General features: G+C 54.5%; 1 protein-coding gene and 1 long non-coding RNA gene across 15 annotated transcripts in view; one reads left to right on the top strand and one right to left on the bottom strand.

Moving 5' to 3' along the window:
- BIN1 (bridging integrator 1) overlaps window positions 1-19,948 on the bottom strand; it is a 64,205-nt gene that overhangs the window by 41,269 nt on the left and 2,988 nt on the right. For 2 of the 14 annotated variants that reach the window (XM_027588472.2, XM_027588471.2), the window contains exon 1: window positions 14,100-14,490. The exons of 1 other annotated variant lie outside the window; for it this stretch is intronic. In XM_027588472.2, the coding sequence (XP_027444273.1) occupies window positions 14,100-14,183 (84 nt within the window). In that variant the 5' untranslated portion in view covers window positions 14,184-14,490. Of the gene's footprint in view, window positions 1-14,099; window positions 14,501-19,948 lie in introns of those variants that run through there. 11 more of the 14 variants (XM_027588463.2, XM_027588468.2, XM_027588470.2 and 8 more) reach the window with 11 other exon arrangements.
- LOC113919426 overlaps window positions 13,915-19,948 on the top strand; it is a 93,249-nt gene continuing 87,215 nt past the window's right edge. Inside the window, exon 1 of the long non-coding RNA XR_003518998.1 lies at window positions 13,915-14,019. This is a non-coding gene — a long non-coding RNA (uncharacterized LOC113919426). The remainder of the gene's footprint in view (window positions 14,020-19,948) is intronic.

Below are 19,948 nucleotides of genomic sequence, written 5' to 3'. Positions count from 1 at the left end.
CTCCCAGGCTGTCATCTGCCCCAAAGCCGGGCTCAAGACTTCCCTGCCTCGGCCCTGGACTGTCCACAAGTCCGCGGTACCTGTGAGGGCCCCGCAGGGACCCCCAGCTCCACAGATGGGCAATCAACAGGTGAGGGCTGGCTAGTTCAGTGCGCCCCAGCAGACGAGGACTAGTTCCACTGCATTTCACTAGTGGAGGCAGGGGTAGATTTGGGAAGGGACTGGACGAGTAATCCGGTAGAGAGTGAAGGCTGGGGTCAGGAAAGCAAGTGGGACCATCCACAGACTGGGGGACGTCACGTGGCTGCCCCTGCCCCTGGGAGATGGAATGAATATTCAGGGGCCAGGACAGGCTTTTGCAGGCTTCCTTCTGCTGATCCTGCATCCTGTTTTTCTGCGCTTCTGGGGGGAGGTTAGAGCAATGGGTGGGCAAGGGGCAGACAGGGGGAAGGCACCACCCCCCAAGCCCCGGCAGACACAGGAGGTTGGTGCACAGGAACAGAGGGCTGATGGCCTCGCTGGCGCCGGGGACAGCTCAGGGGGATGACGTGGGGCCCACAGAGACCTGGGCATGCCATAACTTCTCAGGTCTCAGAGTCCTACCTCTATAACCAAAGAAGGGAAGTGAGGACCAGGTGACCGTGAAAGGCCTGTCCAACCCGGCTTCCCAGGGCTCATGCAGACCATCAGCCTTGGAGCCCCTGTCTCACCAACTAAGGAGGGGCCCCAGGGATCTCACCTATATCCCTCCACTCAACACATCCATGTTCCCACCAAGGCTCCAGAAGGGCTGAGACAGGACAGGGAGGGATGGCAAAGACCCCCCAGAATCACAGCAAACACCAGAACACCCTCTATGCCTGCTGGAGAGAGATTCACGCCCACCTGTCCCTCCCTCCCCTGGGGCCCTCCTTACCAGGAGAAACACAATTCAACACGAAGGGGAAGTTGAACAGCCAGACAGAGTTACCAATCCTTTAAAAAAAATTTTTTTTTTTTTTTAAATCATGGGAACGGGCCAGAAGAGGCACACAGGAAAGATCACAGTGGGGCAGGACCTGGAGATGGACACCCGATCCCAGATTCTGAAGGTCGGCCCCTGGCCACCCCAAGCTACAGCTCTGGACACTTCTGGATCATCTATAAGCTGAAAGGGATTCTGTTGCCTACAGGGAGAGGAAATCAGAGTGGTAGAGCTGAAACGGTGAGAAGTAAAGGGGGGGATCCATGTTGTCACCCAGCGCCCCACCCCCGCCCCCATGAGGTCCTCTCCAAGCAATGCCTCCTTCCTTCCTCCTTGAAGGCCTCAGGCCCACCATCTAGATTCCAAGCTGGGCCTGGACTCCTGCACCACCGATGGGCCAAGGTTGGCCTAGACTTGGCCAAGATGGCCCAACAAGACATACACAAAGTGCCAAGGCACAGTCGAACTCCCCACACCCACCTAAGGCACCTCAGCCAGGCCCACCCCAGAGTAGAGCTGGCTCCATGAGCTGGCACCCCAACTTTCTGTCCTTGGTGTGAAATGGAGACACCATTCTCCCACTTAATCCTCACAAAGAGGAAAATTGAAGCTCAGAGAGGATAAGTAACTTGCCCAAGTTCAAGGGCTTGAGAGGAACAGAGCCGGGATTTGAACCCGAGCCTTCGACCTTGCCACACTACATAACATGCTTTGCAAAACTTTTACCATTGCTTCTGCGCTGAAGCCTCATACTCCAACTCACTTAGCATTAAGTGTCTACTGTGTGCAGGTGCCAGGGTCACAGACTCACCATGGGACCAGCCTCCACCCTCAAAGACTCTGGGTCTAGTGGGGAGGATGGTTACCCCGTTCTACGGAGGAGCAAACCAAAGCAGGAAGGGTTAAGTAGCTGGTGCAAGTCCCAGATAAAAGAGAAGGAGAACAGGAGCTAGAAAATGGGTCTCAGGATGTGCTAAGAGCACTTGACTCCTAGAGGCTTCTCTCTCTACCGCATTGCTCAGGAGCAGCACCGCGCTGGCTGCAGAATGTGGTGGCGGCCTCCCCAGCTCTCTTGGGTTGCACAACGGGCAGGGTGACCTGTGAGTGCAGTGGCACAAAGCAGGAATGCAGGCACCAGGTTCTGTCCTGCTGCTGACCATGGGTTTCCCACGGTGCTAACTCAGCTCTGCCTCAAGGTAGCTTCTGCAGTGCCCTGGGCCAGCAGTGCCAGGATCAGATATGAGGATGCAGCCCCACCAGTCCACCGGATCCAAGGCAGGGCCTCCCCCAACGTCCTCAGGAAGGGCCCGGGGCCGCCTTGGTCGTGGCCTCCTCCAGACCCACAGTCCACTCAGCCAGGTAGGCTATACAGTCAGCTTGGGGAAGGTGGTGATATTCTAGCTCAGCCAAGCCCACTGCCATGACAGACTGCTAGACTGTCCTTGTGGGGCGGGGAGGGGATGCAAATTAATAACCCCCGGGCTTAGTTTATATTTCAGAAAAACAACATATTTGGGTTCTGTCCCAGGTTCAGTAAATTCATCCAATTAATTGTGGATTTTGTTTCTCATTTTAGATCAGGACTCAGCTCCCACCCCCAGCCATTAGCGCATCCTTAAGTGTCCCCTGCCCCAGGATCCCCCAGTCTTTCTTCGTGGGAGATAGGAGCTATGGTGCCTGTGCTCAGCTCCTTCTCTACCTCCGGGCTTCCCGAGGAGTGCAGATCAGGCCAGCTCTGTCCAAATCTGACCCTCTAGGGTCCCTTGATTCCTGGGGGCAGTCTTCCTCGTGGAGCTGGTTGGTGGATGCCAAGCTATGAGGAAACCCCTGACTCAGGGAAGGGCCAGCTCTGCAGCTTCACCTTCTCCTCTGATGTGCCAGCCTCCTGGGGCACACACACACACACACACACACACACACCACACACACACACACACACACACACACACACACACACACACACCACACACACACACACACACACACACACACACACACACACACACACACACACACACACACACACACACACACAGGCATGCATATTTGCACTTCAATAGTCTCCCCCTAGGGGAGCCTTGCTGACCTGGCTGGCTCTGTAGGTAGAGCTCTTGACTTCAAGCCCCTTAGGTGTGGAGATTACTTTAAAAAAAAAAAAAATAGTCTCTCCCTAGCCCTGGATTCAGGGATGGGAGGGGCAGCACCTGGGAAAGGCCAACCTAGGGCCAAGTCTGATGGCTGGAAGGGAGGAAATCCCAGGGTTTCCCTGAGCCTCAGTGCTCTCATCTGCCAAATGGAACCATAATCCAGTCCTGCCTACCTCACAGATCAGCAAGACAATGAATCAAATCAAAAAAGGTGGGTGTGAGAGTTCTTCATAAATTACACAATGCCGCAGAGATAAGAAGACTGTGTCCCCCCCCCCCCCCCGAACCCTCTAAAGCCAGCTGGACCCAGCAGAGACACAGCTCTGCCACAAGCAGAGTTCACCTTATCTCACTGATAAGAGGATCTCATGTTTCTCAGTTCCCAGATGGGCATGCTGGGGTTCAGAGGCCCAGCCAGGGCTCAAGCCAGGTCTCTCAAGCCTGTGCTCTTCTGCTGCACATCAGAGTAAATGAATGATGGGAGACCCCTCACCTCTGTCCCCTGCTCCATGCCCCGCATCTGGTCCCTGAAAGCACAACCCACCTGGAACCATGTGTCCTTCCCCGACCTCATTCAAAGGGGCTCTGGCTCAGGGGGCTCTGACTTCCCTCCTGGAGGAGATGATACCACCCCCTCCCAATTTAGCTTTTTCAGTCAGTACAGGAAAAAAGAGGGAAAAAAGGTACACCGCAGCTCAATTTCAAGAATCCTGTCATATACAAAACAAACAGCTCAAAACACAAAAGCCAGAATGGTCCACACCTGTGGGTTCTCAGGGGCTTCCTCAAGATGCTCCCGGGGAAAAAACCCGTGTGTCAGCACCCACCAGGGACCAGGCATTGATCACATCACTTCCTCCTGGGCCCTCTCCACAAGCCCGTGGGGGCAGGAACTCTTGTTCCCATGTACAGAGGAGGAAAGAGAAGCACAGCTTGCCCTGGACCGCAGAAGAAGCAAGTGGTCACTGGGGCCACACTCCATCCTCCCACACACACCTCTTAACCCCTGTTCGATCTGTCCTCTGTCCTTGCCCAACTACCAATGTTCTGGGGCCCCGGGTTAGCACCTGGATCCACACACCACCTAGACCGGGCCCCGAGATAGTTAACATGTCCTGGCAGAGTGGATGCCATCCCAGAGCAGAGACCAGGGGCACCATGGCAGATGGGGGTGGGAGTGGGGGTCCCTTTGAGGGGCCTCTCCCGGCCCAGGTCTCCTGAGCCTGGTCTTTCCCCAGTGCCCAATGGCGGGCCCAGGCTCATCCAGGGCTCAGGCATGTTGGCGACAGTCCTGGGGAGAGGCTGAGCTGACCAAAGGGTCCAAAGAAAGTAGCAGCAGCTGTTGGGAAAGAGGCCAGTCTGACAAAGGCTCTACCGTCACCCGATCCCCCTTCCGGCCCCACGGCCTCTGATGGCTCCTCCAGCCTCAGGCCTGAGTGGAAACCCCAACGTGCCTCACCAGCCAGCACTGCCCCCGAACCTCCATCCGTACAACATTACCAACATTACTGTTCCTGTTGTCCACGCCTCTCCCAGCAGTCTGCACTTACAGCCAGAGGCCCCCACCCGCTGGCATGACCCCTCCTCCCCTGAGGACCCTCCTCTTCTGAGGACCCTCCCCTGCTCTGACCCAGGAGCTAGGGGACCCCCATGGCCATCTGACCAGTGGCCTGGCCACGAAGGACAGAGCACACAGGGGTGCCTGGAAGAGGGGTGAACTGATGCACTGATGGCCCCTCCCAGCTGTTAGGCTCTCCAAGCCTAGTGGTGTCACACTCCCCCCCCCCCCCCCCCCCGCCAGTGTGACCTTGGGGGTCTCAAAACAAAGAAGCAGTACACATGCGGGGTGGTGACTATAGGATGTTGTGCCTTTCTAGCAAGCCTGGGGAACAGACATCACCCAGCCCCTGTGATCCCAGCCCTGACAGGGTAGACTCCAGGATGGCAGCCCGACCCCAGACCCCCTTGTGCCTTCCTGGGCACACCTGGATCCTAACTTGGCCAAGCCTGAGGTCATTCCCTCAGGGGACTCAGGACTGACCCCCTCACCCCAGGTGGGCCTCCTTTTCCTCAGAAAGCCAGGCGCTCCCTCGGCCCTAGACAGTGACACACCGGGTTCTTGGCTAAGCCCAGACTGGAAGACAGACAAATAGACAAATGGCTCAGGCAACACGTGAGGAAGAAAGATGAGCAGGCTGAGGCACATAGGGGTCTGGGGTCCCTCCCGGCCCTCCAGGGCCTGCTCTCCCCCACCTATCCTTTCGGTCTTTGGCCTCATCCGACCACCCTCACTCACACACATTCCAGCCACCCTGGACAGTCTGCCAAAAACATCCCTGCCCACCTCCCAACCCACCTCCTCTGACTTTCAAACCCAGCTCAGGTGCCTCCTCCGAGGAGACTTCCTTGATTGCCCAGGCTGGATGAGAAGCTCTTCAGCACCAGCACCCTTGCCTTGATCTCTCCCCAGTGCTGTGACGGGCCTCGGGAGCTCCTTGAGGACAGGGGCAGCACCTCAGCATCCTGGCCCACAGTGGGCAAGCCACAGACAAGGGAATGACTGCCAGAATAAATAAGGTCATCCCAACCTGAGAGAATTAATTCAATGTTAATTGAGGCATCTGAAACAAGGAGCCAGCAGGGACATTCCTAAGAAGGCGCCCTGGGATCTCCGGGGACAGGGAGGCCTGCAGGGGCCTGGGAGGCCTCGGAGCCCTGGCCCCGCACCAGCCAGTATGCGTGCCTCCCTGTGGTGATTGTTGCTGCCCACTCACTCCTCAGCCCAGGGGGCTCAGCCCAGAGCCTCTGTGGCCCTCACCCTGCAGAGGCGGGCATGTCTGCCGCTCACCACCCTTAGGCGGAGGCAGCGGTGGGGGGCTGGCCCGTGGCCCCAGGCTTGGGCACAGCATGGGAGGCACAAATGCCCACCCCCAGGGCACCACGGCTCTCTGTGCCCTGAGGCCACTGTCTATAGCCAAGCTCCAACTCCCATTCTTGGCCCACGCTGGGGCCCCAATCCCACCCCATCTGCTGGGCGGCAGGGTTGAAGGTGAGGTCCAGGAAGCAGAGGGAACAAGACCTGCAGAGAACACAGTGGAAATGGGTCCGAGGGCAGCCTCTCACCGGCCCTAACAGTGAAGTCATGGTCCAGCAAACCACAAAGACCCCCAGGTCAGCAATCCCTGGCATTTCTGTCACCCAAAGCTGTCTCAGGTTGGAAGAAGACTCTGGCAGAGGGCTCAGGCCAAGCCCTCTCTGGCATCTGGCCTAAAGCCAGGCAGGGCTCCCCAGCAAGGCCCCAGCCCACTCCTGAGAACCTCAGTTTCTGGGCCCAAGCACTGCAGCCCCTGGCTCAGGTGAGCTCCACCACAGTCCTGGGCCCTTTTACTGTGGGAGATGGTATTTGCAGTGATGCCTGAGTCCCTCCGAATGGCCTGTGGAGAAGGGGAGGGGCCCCCCTCCATCCAAGCCCTCAGCTCTTACTATGACCTCCTCTGCTCTCTGAAGGTCTGAAATCCTACAGCCCCAGCTGCCCTACCCCACGCACCCTGTACCCCAAAACCCAGGGGATCTCCCAGGCCTCTGCCAGGCCTGCCTGAAGAATCCACGCATCCCTGTGAGCACACACGGCGCGCTGGGCTGGGAGAAGCCACAGCCACCGCAGGAAGCAGCACCCACCCTCAGGGAGCAGATATTCTAGGAGGCTGGCCCCAGGCTACCATGGGCCAGACTCAAGTCTGGACCCAGGAGAGCTGCCTTCCCACTCCACCCAGCCAGTCCACAGGGATGGGCAGCAAGCTCCCCCAGGGCAGTGGGTCCCAGACTTTTAGCTTCCACTCCAGGAAAAGATTTATGTGTGTGTGTGTGTGTGTGTGTGTGTGTGTGTGTGTGTGTGGTCAGTTGCATGACTATTTCTTCCCCAAGAACCCCAAGAACATTAAAAAATAACAAGTATTAACATCATTTCATAAAAGAAACACTGTTGCAACAACATAAACAAAAGTAGACAGACTCTCAGAATAAAGAGGGTTTCTTTATACTGGATGAACTGGATGCAGCTTTTATATTTGGGAAAACACATACACTCACACACACACCACATTGCCTCCTTTGTCCTCATTTTCTGCAGAAACTCTTGTGTTAGACTGCATTAGGAAAGCTCAGGCCGTCCCCTCACCCCAGAGCCCACCACACATCTCAAAAGGGTAAAGGTCATACTCAGGTGAGGATCCAGTGGGGGACAAGGGCCCTCAAATCTCCCTTAATGGGGGAGGAAGAAGGTCTTGGGGACCCAAATCTGTCAAATGATCCCCCTAATAGACAAGGCCTTCTTGATCAGGAGAGGTCAGGAAGAGTCACTAGAAATTCATATCTCATTTGCACGGCTCCACCAGCGACGTGGTAAGCCAGACAGTTGACCGGGAAAGCCCATGGGCAAGTCACACCACTGCTCAGGCTCAGTTTCTTCATCTGCTCAATGGGAATCATCATGACCTCACCTGGTTGCAGTGGGATGAGAATTTTTACCAAGTACCTGGCACTCAGCAGGTACACAATAAACCACTGCTGTTAAGTTAATATTTGACAAAGGCTTCCCTTGGAGCAAGAAGAGCCTGCCTTTCCCTTTTCAACTGCCCAGCATGGACCCCTGTCAGCCCTCAGCATGGAACCAGCTTTGCTGCCCAGTCCACAAGTGGGTGGCCTCTTTGGGAGATAGCAGTCTCTTTGGGGAGGCCCCAAGAGCCCCAGGTACCAGCCAGTTCCCATGAGAGGGCCCCTTCCCCGGCACAAGACCAGCTCCTCTAGGAAATGAGGAGCCCTGCCCTTCGCTTCTGTCCACTTAATCTGCACAGCATGCTACGTGGCATATGTCATCTATATCAGGTGAGGAAACAGGCTCAGAGAGGTGAACAAGACTTACCCAAAGGCAGCAAGGCCTGGGGGGAACATTGTAAACTCAGCTTTCTAAAAAGTCTTATGAGTGCCTGCCCCCAAGTCTGGGCCATCTTCAGTGCCTCCCTCTTCCTCTTTCAGGGTCCCCCTGCCTTCGTCTTCCCATCCTACATCCAGAGCCCCTGCCCAGCCTCCGAAGCTGCCCAGGCCTGTCCTCTGTCAGTGCCCTGCTGAGTGGTTTTAGCATTGGCATCCTTTTCTTTGTACCTTTAATCCCAAAAGGAGACTTGCCAAAGAGGCTTTAGAAAAACACAACATACCAGAGTGACATCCAACAGAAAGCCTTCCTTCCCCAGGTGCCCTCTTACCTGGAGACCAGAAGCTTCTGCTCAGCCTCTCCCTGGCCAATCCCATGAACTGTGTGAGCGCCCACGTTCACAGCCCCACCTGAGTCTTCAGCAGGGGTACTAGGGATGCTCAGGAAAGGCTGAGCCCATTCATCAGACTCCGCTGGGGAAAAGTGAAGGGCCACCTCCTGCTTCACTACCTGCCAGCACACTTGCTTGCTTCTCTACCATCTCCCCGCCCCACCCTTCCGCCCTCCCTGATGGCTCAGCTCCCTGAGGGTAGGGCATGGTTTTGTTCAGCCCTGTATCCCCTGTCCCTAGAAGAATGCCAAGCACCTAGTAGGTGCTTGATGTTCATTTCATGAATCAAAGAATAAATAAGCAACCCCCCTTACTTTACTGAGGGCCAAAATGAGGAAGCCCAGGGAGAGAGAAGGGAAACTTACCCAGAGCCACTGAGTTTATGCGTAAGGTGAGTTAAGATTCACTCCAGAAGTATCTGATTCCCTCCCCTGCTGTAGGCTGCCCCTCTACACACACACACACACACACACCACCACCACCACCACCACCACTCAGGCACTGGGGCATCATAAGCCCTGATCAGCTAAGGGCTCAGCAGGGATTAGCTGTCTATAGAGGCCTGAAATGGACACTCGCAGGGAAGCAGGCATAGGCAGGGACGGCGGGCTCCTGGGTCGCTTCATTGTACTGCCCTGCCCCACAGAGCAGGCATTTAGTGAGCACTTGCCATGTGCTGGGCCCTGTCCAAGGCCTTACTCTCCAAAATGAATATGTGCAGAGGAACCATTATTGCCCCATTTTATACATGAAGGTCCAGCAACTTGCCCAAGGTCCTAGCTAGACAGGGAAACTGAGGACTGCCTCAGAAACTGAGGACTGCCTGCCTGCCAAGCCCATGAATGTTGTCTCTCCCACGTGCCCCTGTAGTCTCTTCTGTGGTAAGAAAGAGGCCTAATGCTGAGGGTAGGACCCAGGGATTCTAGAACCTGATGGAAACAGAACCATGCAAGTCCTGGCCTTGGGTTAAGGCAGGAGGGAGGGACAGAAGCATTCTCTTCATGTTGTCCAAGTCACACAGCTTGTAAGGGACAAGATGGATCAAGATTGCCTAGTCCAGGGGCAGGAACCTGAAATCGGAGGTGGAAAGAGGGCACCTGACAGGGTCATCTGCGAAGAAGGGAGGAGAAGCGTTCAAACCTTGGCTTCTCTGAGAATCCAAGAGATACACAGATTTCCCCACAAGACTTGATCAAATCTGGCCCACATCTACCACCCAGCCACCCCCTCACCACTCCCAACACACCGTGCCTCTTCTCTTTAAGTGAACTAGTGGCCTCCTGTGCTCACTCTCACCCCACACCTTGGCCCACATGGACCCTCCCAGAACACCTTCTCCAGGCCCCATGTAGCCCAGGAAGCACACCCTTCTCCACAGGCCCCTGGGTAAAATAGCCTTTGCCTCACTCTGAGTCCCGGCATGAGCCAGCAGACTCTCCTGAGTGGCGACTCCTCTCCCCCCAGGGCACACTGGAGCTCGGGGAATTCTGGAGGCCATGTTTCCAACCTCTCCATGCCCATATTCCTTAGCCAAATGTCCCCTGAGTCCCCACAGACACCCTACCAGAAATGATGGCTGGCTCAGAAGCCTCCCCTCCAACGGGCAAGGTGAACCACCAATCACCTGCACCGATAATTCAGGTTCAGGGAGAAGCTGCTCTGAGGGTAGAGAGGGGCAAGAGCCTTGTGCCAGCTCAGAGGAAAGAGACACAGAGCAGGGAGATAGAGAGAGGCTGGGGGAAAGGGGACACTGGGTGGGGTGTGGGCACAGACAGGAGAGGGGCAGGAAGAGTCCTCAGATACCCAGGGACAGACAGAGGGACACCAAGATGACGACAGAGAAATGCAGAATGTGGGGGGAGGGGAGTAACTTTTGGCTGGGGCCTGGGGAAGCAGGGAGGTGAGAGGAGCCCGGTGCCTCACAGGCCCTCCCGCAGACCCAGATGGGCCCCCCTCCCAGGCCACCTGCTCTTCCGTGTGGCGTGGCTCCTCTTAAGGCTGTCATGAGGGTAAGGATTGGTTGTACAGGCCTGGCTCCAGCTGAGGCCCATACGGCTACTTTGTTAGGAGACCTTGACCACCAGATGAGCATGGTGCCATCATGGCCATGTGTCAGGGTCCTATAAATAACTGCCATTGCACCTTCCCTCTGGGGAGTATCTACTCCAACTTGCCAGCCCTGGGCCCTGCCCCCTCCCAGCTGGGCCTCCCCACTCCCAGCAGGCTCAGGGCCTGCCACCGGGGACAGAAGGAGTGCACACTCCCACCTCCCGCCAGAGCCTTCTTCCTTGTGCTCATCATCAGCCCAGCTCTGGCCTCCCTCCATGAGGACTCCTAAGCAGTGGGCCTCAGGGGCAGGGGCCAGCGGGCCAGATTCCACCCCCACCCCAGCTGTCCCTTCTCCCCCACCTACCCCTCCCCCAAGGGGCCCAGCCAGCCAACCTCTAATCCTCTGTCATCTGACCCAGGTTCCACCCTACATTGGCTCTGCCCAGCCACCCTACTGAGGCCCAAAAATGGATAAAGTCATTCACAGAGGGTCCAACAAGCCAAACGCAATAGGAAGATGACCTCATGACGCCCCCGAGCCCAAGCTCCAGGCACACACTCTGTACCCCAGCACTCTGGGGGCAGCCAGGGGCTAGGAGGCGAGGAGTGCAGTGCCATGCTCAGACCCTGGTGACCCTTCCAATATACTCTTATGCCTCTTCATGGCCAGAGGCTCCAGGACCTTTACAGCAGGAAGCTCCACAGCAGTCACAGCCACGCACACCCCGCTCCCCACTGCACCCCGGGCTCGGCCCAGGGCCAGACACATAGCACATGTCCAAGGCAGGGTTTGCTGAACGGGGGAAAGCAGAGGAGAACACAGTACAAATCAGCCCACCCACAGGCCTGCGCCAGAGCTCCCAAGCAAGCCCCCAGATGCCCTTGTTTGTCCATAAACAGTCACTCTGCACCTGCTGGGGCCAGGTAAATGCCTGGGTACACACACAGAACTGCCCTCCCCTCAGGGGAAGCACCCAGACCAGTGATGCCTGGGTCAAAGGAGGAGGAGATGGGTAATGCCAAGCCAAGACCCATGGAGAGACACACTAAGCTGGGGGCACAGGAGAGCTGGCTCCACAGGCACCAGAGGGCAAGCTTTCCTTGACCACACTGTCACTCTCTGAGTCCTGGTGGATATTTGGGCTGAGAGGGGAAACTGGGAAAAGAAGAAAAGAAGAGATGAGGCCCTTCTACCTATGGGGATAGTATCCAGGCCCTGCACCAAAGCTACCACTTGTCCCTGGTCAGGAAATGCCCTCCTATGGCAACACAACTGGAATTGCCCCCATTACTGATTGAATCGGCTGAGGCGAGATGGGAGCAGGGGTGCCTGTGAGACCACTGGCAATGTGAATTAGACGGGGTCCTGAACACCACCAGAAGGTGCTGGGGAGGCAGCCATTGACCCATGCGGCAACAGACTCTGAACCACAGGAAGGCAAAGGGGAGAGGCTGGTGTGGGTTGAGGCATCAGCCTTCCCCAGAAGGGGGTACTGCTGCAGGGCCAACAAGGGAGGGAACTGAAGGAAGGCTACTCTCCGACTTCCGATGGGGGAGGGTCTCCTAACCAGTGCCCAGTGTCGGAGGGGAAGAGAGCAGCAGTACCACTAAACAACTCCAGTCCCCTGCAGCCCAGGCTTGGGAAGGGCCAGCCCTTGGCCAAGGCCAGCGTCCATGGCCGACCAGCTGTCAGCCAACTGCCCATGCCACAGAACAGGAGCTGAAGCGGGAGGGGAGGCAGCTCAGTGGGGTCAGTGATGACGTACTGCCACTTACAAGGAGGGGACACAGCTCATGCCTACTGCCCCTGAAATTAGTGAAAGATGCTGATGCAGAGACAAGGCAGCCAGGGCAAAGGGGACACCCAAAGAGCAAAGGGGAGCCAGAGAAGAGTAGGACATCAGTGGAGTGGGGGGAGGGAACTCATCTCAGCTAACCTTCTGCTTCCCATTCATCTTCCTCGGCCCCTGAGGAGCAGGAAGTCGGCTTAGCCCAGAGCCGCCGGCTCCAGGCACCTAGATGGATTACCCAGTCCTGGGCCGGAGGGGGGTGGGGGGAGGAAGCAAGGGCAGCAGCATCTGCCCCCCTCCACCACCACCAGCGCTTATTGAAGTCTTCCCAGCCCCCAGCCAGCTATCTGTGGTGCTCTAATCCCTCCTCCCGCCAGGGCAGGAGTGGGTGGGGGCGGTGGGAAGGGTGTACAGCTGCTGCGGCCCGCCAGCTCTGGAGCTTGGCTGAGGGCCCTAACCTCCACGCACACCCACCCATCTCCTTAGCTTGAGACTACAAGGATGAGCAGCGGGACTCTTGGGGAGGCGCTTGAGGAAGCTCTAGCTCCTGCCCCCCCCCCATCACGTGGCCGCATCCTTAGGGAACCCGCAGGTCTCAGCTGCAAAAGTCATTGTTTATAAACAGCCACAGACTGGCTGGAGGAGGCCGGCCTGTCCCCGAGTTCCCACTCTTGGCTGAGCGTCGGGTGGGAGAGAAGGCAGACTCCGCTGGGGGGCACTGGGGGACCACCCTGGCTGGAGCAGATTCTGCAATCCTAGATTTCAGAGTCCGAGGCGGCAGGGGAAGTGGCGTCAGCAGCTGGCGTGATCCAATTCAATGAACCAGAGGTGGCTTGGGATAGAAAGCCGAACGGGTGCGGACCCCCGCCCCCCAATACTGCATTTCCTGCACTGTCAGGGTGCCACGGGAAGCCCTGGCTCCATCCCCTTCGCCTGCTGCCAGTTGCTCTGGGCACTGAGGGGTCAGATTTCCTGCGGCGCCCTCCACGCCCCCGGTGTGGCCCCAGCTCCTTCGGGCCAGCTCCCCACCCAGGTGGTGGGCTCCCAAAGCCGGAGCCACCACTCCCTCCCCAGCCGCCGGAAACGCGAAGCCCAGGCTCGGACGAAGGCACCTCCCCGAGGGGCGCGCAGTGCTGTGCTCCCCGGGGGCCGGGCCGGAGGGTCCAGGCCTCGGGCACCTCTCAGGAAAGGAAACCCGATCCTTCCTTCGGCCAGCGGGGACAGAAGGTGGAGAGGCGGCTGGGGAGGAGGGAACGGCGGGCTCAGGAAGCGCCCAGGGGCCTGGAGCTACAGCGCTGGCACCCAAGGGCTGAGGGGCAGCCTCGGGATGTCGGGATTCCCGGAGCAGAGCGGCCCTGGGACACAAGGGGTAGACTCCCTCCCCCCAGCGCCGGCCCCGCCCGCGTGGCCCGAGTGGGGCTGGGGGGCTGGGGGAGCCACCTCGCCTCCCAGCCTCCGGGCCCTCGGCCTCCAGGGCGGGATTTACTGGACCTCGCGCCCCGAGAAGAGCGTGGGCCGCCTCTTCCCTGCAGACAGACGGAGAAGATACAAAGCTGGGGGTGGGGGGAGCGGGGGGAGCCGCGGGGGGGGGGGGTGAGGAGACAGCTGCGCCCTCTTCTGCCCCCGCTGGGGGTGGGGAGACAGAAGACGCGGAGCAGAGAGGAGCCCAGAACGCTGGGGGCCGCAGCCTATGGACTCCCGAAGGCCCTCGGCAGCGGTCGTCCGGAGGTGACAACGCCGGATCCCGGGTGAGGACCAGCCCCTGGGCGGGGGGGAGGGGGGGCAGGTGGCCCGCACCGCGCGGAGGCCGGGCATCGGGCTTGCTCACCTTCTCCTGCGCGCGCGTGAGCTTCTTCTGCACGTTGCTGGCGATCTTCCCTGCCGTCACCCCCTTGCTGCCCATCTCGGCCATCGCGGCTCAGGCCCGGCCCGGTGGCGGGAGCCGATCTCCCAGCCCCCAGCCCCTAGCCGCGCGTCCGGCCCCGGCTCCGGCTCCACGCCGCGCGCTAGACAGCCAAGCCGACTGACGGAGGCGGAGCGTGCGCCCGGCGAGCGAGCGAGCTGCCGAGCGACGCGGGGACCCAGGGAGGGACGGACCGAGGGAGGGGCAGGGAGGAGGGGCCGGGCCTCGGGCGGCGGTCAGTGGCCCCCGCCCGCCCCCTCCGGACTAGACTCTGCCTTTTAAAGGGCCATTGCGGGCACCGTAACGCTTGGCTAAGAAGGAGCGAGCGGTGCGCGCGGGTGCCGGGAGCTGCGGCGAGTGGGACTCCTGGGACGTTCCTATGACACCGCCCCGGGGCGGAGACTAAGACGCCAGTCCTCCCGGGAGAGGAGGCCAGTTTGAGACGGGTGCGTTCAAACACTGGGGTTTAAGTGCTGCGATTGGTGCGTGCCCCTGGAATCGGAGAGCCCCGGCTGCGAGCGCACGGCAGGAGCCCACTCTCCTGCCTGGGGCTTGGCTCTGGCCTCACGCTGGACGTTCCGCCTCCTCCTGGCCTATAGCCTCACCGGTTTCCACCTGAGTTCTCTGGGGCCCCTGGGACAACTTCACATCTCTGTCCCTGGCACCTAGATACATGCCAACCAGGCGCTCCATCTTCCCATTTGCTGATTATTATTATTATTATTATTATTATTATAACAACAATTTAACATTACTGAGCTCTTACTGTGTGCCTGGCACTCTGCTAAGTGCCTCCATGACAGCCCTAGGAGGTGGGTGCTATTATCATTCCCATTTTACAAATGGGGCACAGACAGGCCTGAAACCAAACCTCTTGATTCTGCATTCCAGGGTCTCAACCACTACACTGTGGACTGTCTTCTCTTCCGTGCTGGGAAAAAAAAAAAATGATTGATGATAATTATTCAAAGAGAAGATAAGGTTATTGCTAACCAGCTTTGCCAACAAATCAATGACACATTCGAAATTTATAAATATGTATTGAATCTACTGATCCCACTCACACCCCTCCCCCAAATCATGTCAGAGGCTATGAAGGATGCCACAGCCCTTTGCTGTCCTGGAGGCCAGGGACAGCCCTGGAAGATTTCTCAGGGACTGTTGGTGGAGCTGAGTGGAGAAAGGAGTGCTGAAGGCCCTGCTGAGGAGAATGGACAGAAGCCAGGGCAGGGGGTCTCTGGGAGGCTCCTGGGAGGAGCAGGAAAGGCTTTGCAGACCATACACCAAGACCCCTCCCCATACAAATGGAGAAACTGAGGCCCAGGAGTAAAAGGTTCTGGCTTCCCTCTCCCTGGAAGGCCTCCTGAACTCTGGCTACTCTTCCTGGTTCTTCCCATTACTGCTCAATGCCCATAGGAGATGATCTTAACCAGTCCTCCCTCCTGGCCTATTATTACTCCTATTTTGCAGAAAGATAGACTGAGCCTTGCTGAAGGTCACAAGAGATAAGCAGATATCCAAATCCAGGTCTTCCTGCACTAAAACCCTCAGCTGAGACACTGAAATGCTTCCCAGAATAAACACCAAGCACTGAACGAATGGAAAGCATTTTGTCAAAATTATTATTATAAACTCATGACCAATTCGTGAGTTACAAAAACAAAACCTAAACAACCGGGCCTGAGTTGCTAAAGCAACTTTCTTCTAAAAGCTTAATGTGCTTTCACCTCATGGTCTCTTTTCCCAATTTTATGGTTATCATTTTCCTAACCATTCCCTAAGAGTGATTTCTCCCAACATTCCTCTGAAGAAAGGAGGAAATGAGCAGAAGTCAAACTGTATTCCAGTTGGATCCCAGGGAACAGTGGGAGATTCTGCTTCGCTGGACTTTGGTGTTTCAAAATATCACTTGACAAAAAAATTAGAAGCAACTTAGATGGTTATCAGCAGGTTAGAATCAGCTATCTTGCACAGCGACCGAAGGGGCCATTAGGGGTCATTCTAAACAACCATTACAGAGATGTAGCAACATAAAAATAATGCTTACGGTATAATTGTAAGTGAAAAGGAGAAGACCAAAAATTGTACATGCACTATCTTTGCAACCACCAAAAATAAATACAAGTGCTCATGATCCAAGACTCAAAAGGACCATACACAAAAGAAATAGATGTGTTTAATGTTAAAGCATTATGGCTGATTTTTTTCCTCTTAATTTCCTAAATATTCTGTAATATGCTATATGGCCTTCATAACTAAACACATATACACAGCTCTATCTTTAAACAAGGTAATTCTTAATGTGATCTCTAGATTAGAAAAGCTTTTTTAAATGCAAAAGCATTGGAAGATATTTTGAAATAAACAATGCTAGCTTGAGGATACACAAAAATTTCAATTTTTTAAACTTCAAAAAATACTGTTAACATATAAGGTTAAAAGTTAGTTACAAGTCCAAGAGGGTAGGAATGCGGGAGATTTTTACTTTCTTCTTTATGATTTGTTATAATTGCTAATTTTTTTACCATGATAGCCCATTGTTTTCACTATCACATGCACACACAAAAAAAATAAAGGTATTTCTATGAAAAGAAATTTGACATAAAAAAATCAAAGTGTTAGAAACTGGGGAAATACTTTTGAAAATAAAATAGAACTCTCACAATTCACAAGAAAAACACTAAGATCCCAGTATAACTGGGCAAATGGTACAAATGGACAATTCACAAAACTGGAGATTCAAATGATCAATAAACAGGTTTTAAAAGTTCAGTCTTGGGGCACCTGGGTGGCTCAGGTCATGATACTGGGGTCCTGGGATCGAGACCCTGAATCAGCCTCCCTCCTTCTCCCTCTCCCTCTACCATTTCCCCGACTTGTGTTCGTGCTCCCTCTCTCTCTCATAAATAAAATCTTTAAAAAAAAATAAAAGTTCAGTCTTGGGGTGCCTGGCTGACTCAGTGAGAGGACCATGTGACTCTTGATCTCAGGGTCATGAGTTCAAGCCCCACATTGGGTATAAAGATTACTTAAAAAAAAAAAAAATCTTTAAAAGCCCAGTCTTACCAGAAAACTACAAAAGCATTCATTAAATCAATGAAATATATCATTCCTGCCTCTACTTTCATCAAATCAGTGAACAGTTTTTTAAATTACATTACTTATAACCAGAGAGATAGACACTTAACAACCAGAGACAGACACTCACAAGCACTGCTTCTGAGAGTATAACAGATAATGGAATTTCTGGAAAGCGGTCTTGCAATATGTATGAAGACTCATCAAAATGCCTACATTCTTCAATCTTAGAATTTCAAGTCTAGGAAATAATTTAAAATTTTAGCAAAGCTTTAATCACACAGATTTCTGTCATCTTAACTATAATAATGCAAAACTGAAAACATGAGTGTTAGCTATTTATTGCCATTGTTTGCTGTTATTGTTCATGTTAGTTCAGTCCCTCAGTCTCCAAACATTTCTGAGCACCTATTAAGTACCGGTCCTGAGCTGGGCTCTGCAGAAACAGCGGTGGGTTCCGTGGGGTCCCTTTCCCAGGAGTGCACCACATCTGGGAAAGGATGGGGTCTGGGAAGGGTCAGGGAGGCTCTTTGAGGGAGGGATGTTGAAGACCTGAAGTGGGCATTGACAGGAGAACAGGAAGGGAACCTGGTGCCTAGTGGAGCCTCAAATATCAAGGCAAGAATAAATGGACAGACAAGCAAATATGCAACGTGTTCTGGGCCTGCCTTTCCTTCTACCCCTTCAGGGCCCAGGTCTCCCCCGCTGTGTCCCTCCAGCTCTGCACAGAAGACCCTGAGGGCCTAGCTGTCCAGCCCACTTCCAGACCTCTGCACAAGGGCCTATTACCACGTGCAATTAACTATAGTATAGCAATGCATGAAATATTTGCCAAAACAATGCTTATGAAGTTTTTTGTGATGGGAAAATGGGTCGTTAATGTGTTGTTAACAGAATAATGCAGGATATTAACTTGTATATGAATATAGTGTCGGCTGCTATCCAAATGTGGATGGTATCTCTGGGTGGAGCAATTCAGGGTGAGTTTTTTTCCTCACTTTTTTATTTTCCAAATTTTGTGCCAACACTGTTTTTGTGATCAGAAAGAAATGCTATTAAAAATACGAAATGAGGGGTGCCTGGGTGGCTCAGTTGGTTAAGCCACTGCCTTCGGCTCGGGTCATGATCCTGGAGTCCCAGGATCGAGTCCCACATTGGGCTCCCTGCTGAGCGGGGAGTCTGCTTCTCCCTCTGACCCTCTTCCCTCTCGTGCTGTCTCTCATTCTCTCTCTCTCAAATAAATAGATAAAATCTTAAAAAAAAAAAATACGAAATGAAATGAGGAAGCTATCCCCTGGGGTGCTGGTTGGGAAACCACAATATGGCAGCGCAGAAAGAGTAAGCATTAAGGCAGACCATGTGTGCTGTGCCTGCCGACCTGCACGGCTGAACTGTGAGGTCTGTGGAAAGGATTTTCCAAATCACGAAGAACTCACACAAGCAAAGGGCAGTCCTCCTTTCCCTCAGAGAGAAAATAACACTGCCCCCATGTTTTCCTTCTGTTCTTCAAGAATTGAATAAGAAGCTCTCATAATCATCATCATCAGTCCATCTTATGAAGCAAGATTTTTTATTTATATTCTTGTGACTGTCAGAAGAATCCTGTGTTCGATAGCAGTAAGACTTCTTGCCATCATTATATAACGATGAGGACTCAGAGAAGACAGGGTGGGTTTACCCAAAGCCACAGGGCAAGTGTAGGTCCAAGGCTGAGCTCACTCAGCACCTGGCCATCTCCAATGACTGGAATGGGCCAGCTTCCTACCTCCCTCCCGGGACAGCAGGCTTCATCTCCTAGAGAGATGGAGAATCCAGGAGAATCTACAGGCAGAACCAGAAGGGGATTTGTCTTTCCAGAAGCATTATTTCAGGGCAACCTATGTGTGATCTATGTCCAAGAAGGGCCCCCTGACAGATTATCCTCACTCCCTCTCACTTGTAAAAGGCTACCAGGATATTGTAGGAGGATCAGACAGATCTGGAGTCAGAAGTCAGTTCCTCCACTGACCACTTTTCCAACCTTGTCTATATTATTTAAACAGTTCAAGCTTCATCTGTAATATAGGGGTGAATCTTTTTACGTAATTGTGAAAATGATGAACATTATACATAAAGCCCCTGGAGTATCAGCAGTGACCATGTAAATGATGGCTGAATACAATGGATAGCAGATGCCATCAATTTGGTCTGCTCAGCTAATTGACCTACTTTCTTTATAGACTCATTCCTTGTTTGGTGTGGTTTGGTGCAGCCCTGTCCCTTGTGCCATTATGTGTAGGTACCCCAGGAGAGCCATTCCCCCAAGTTGTAACAGCTGGCTCAGAGATGAGGCAGAGCCAATCAGAACCTTCCCTGGGCATGAAGGAATATACGCCTGTAGGACAGGAAACTTCCTCTTTTCAGGAGAGTTGCTAAGCTGGGAGGATGTGAGTCTAGAGTCCCCGGGGGCCAGCTTGCCCACCATGTGGACGATCCTGCCTAGACGATGACATCAACAAGAGTTGGAGAGATGGGGACAGAGAGAGAAACAGAGCCAGAGAGACAGATGTAACAATATTGTTTGAGAACTTGTTTCCAATCAGGCTTGAGTCCTGCCCACCCCTCACCTGCCACAGTCTAGCTATGACAACCAATACATCTTTTTTTCTTCCTGAGGCCAATTGGAAGTCACTTACAATCAAAAGAGTCAGGGCTAA

The sequence above is a fragment of the Zalophus californianus genome, chromosome 3, assembly GCF_009762305.2.
Source record: "Zalophus californianus isolate mZalCal1 chromosome 3, mZalCal1.pri.v2, whole genome shotgun sequence".
In the NCBI taxonomy this organism is placed as follows: Eukaryota; Metazoa; Chordata; class Mammalia; order Carnivora; family Otariidae; genus Zalophus; species Zalophus californianus.
Note: the sequence above shows the minus strand (reverse complement) of the source record. Positions and strands in the feature narration are given on the sequence as shown.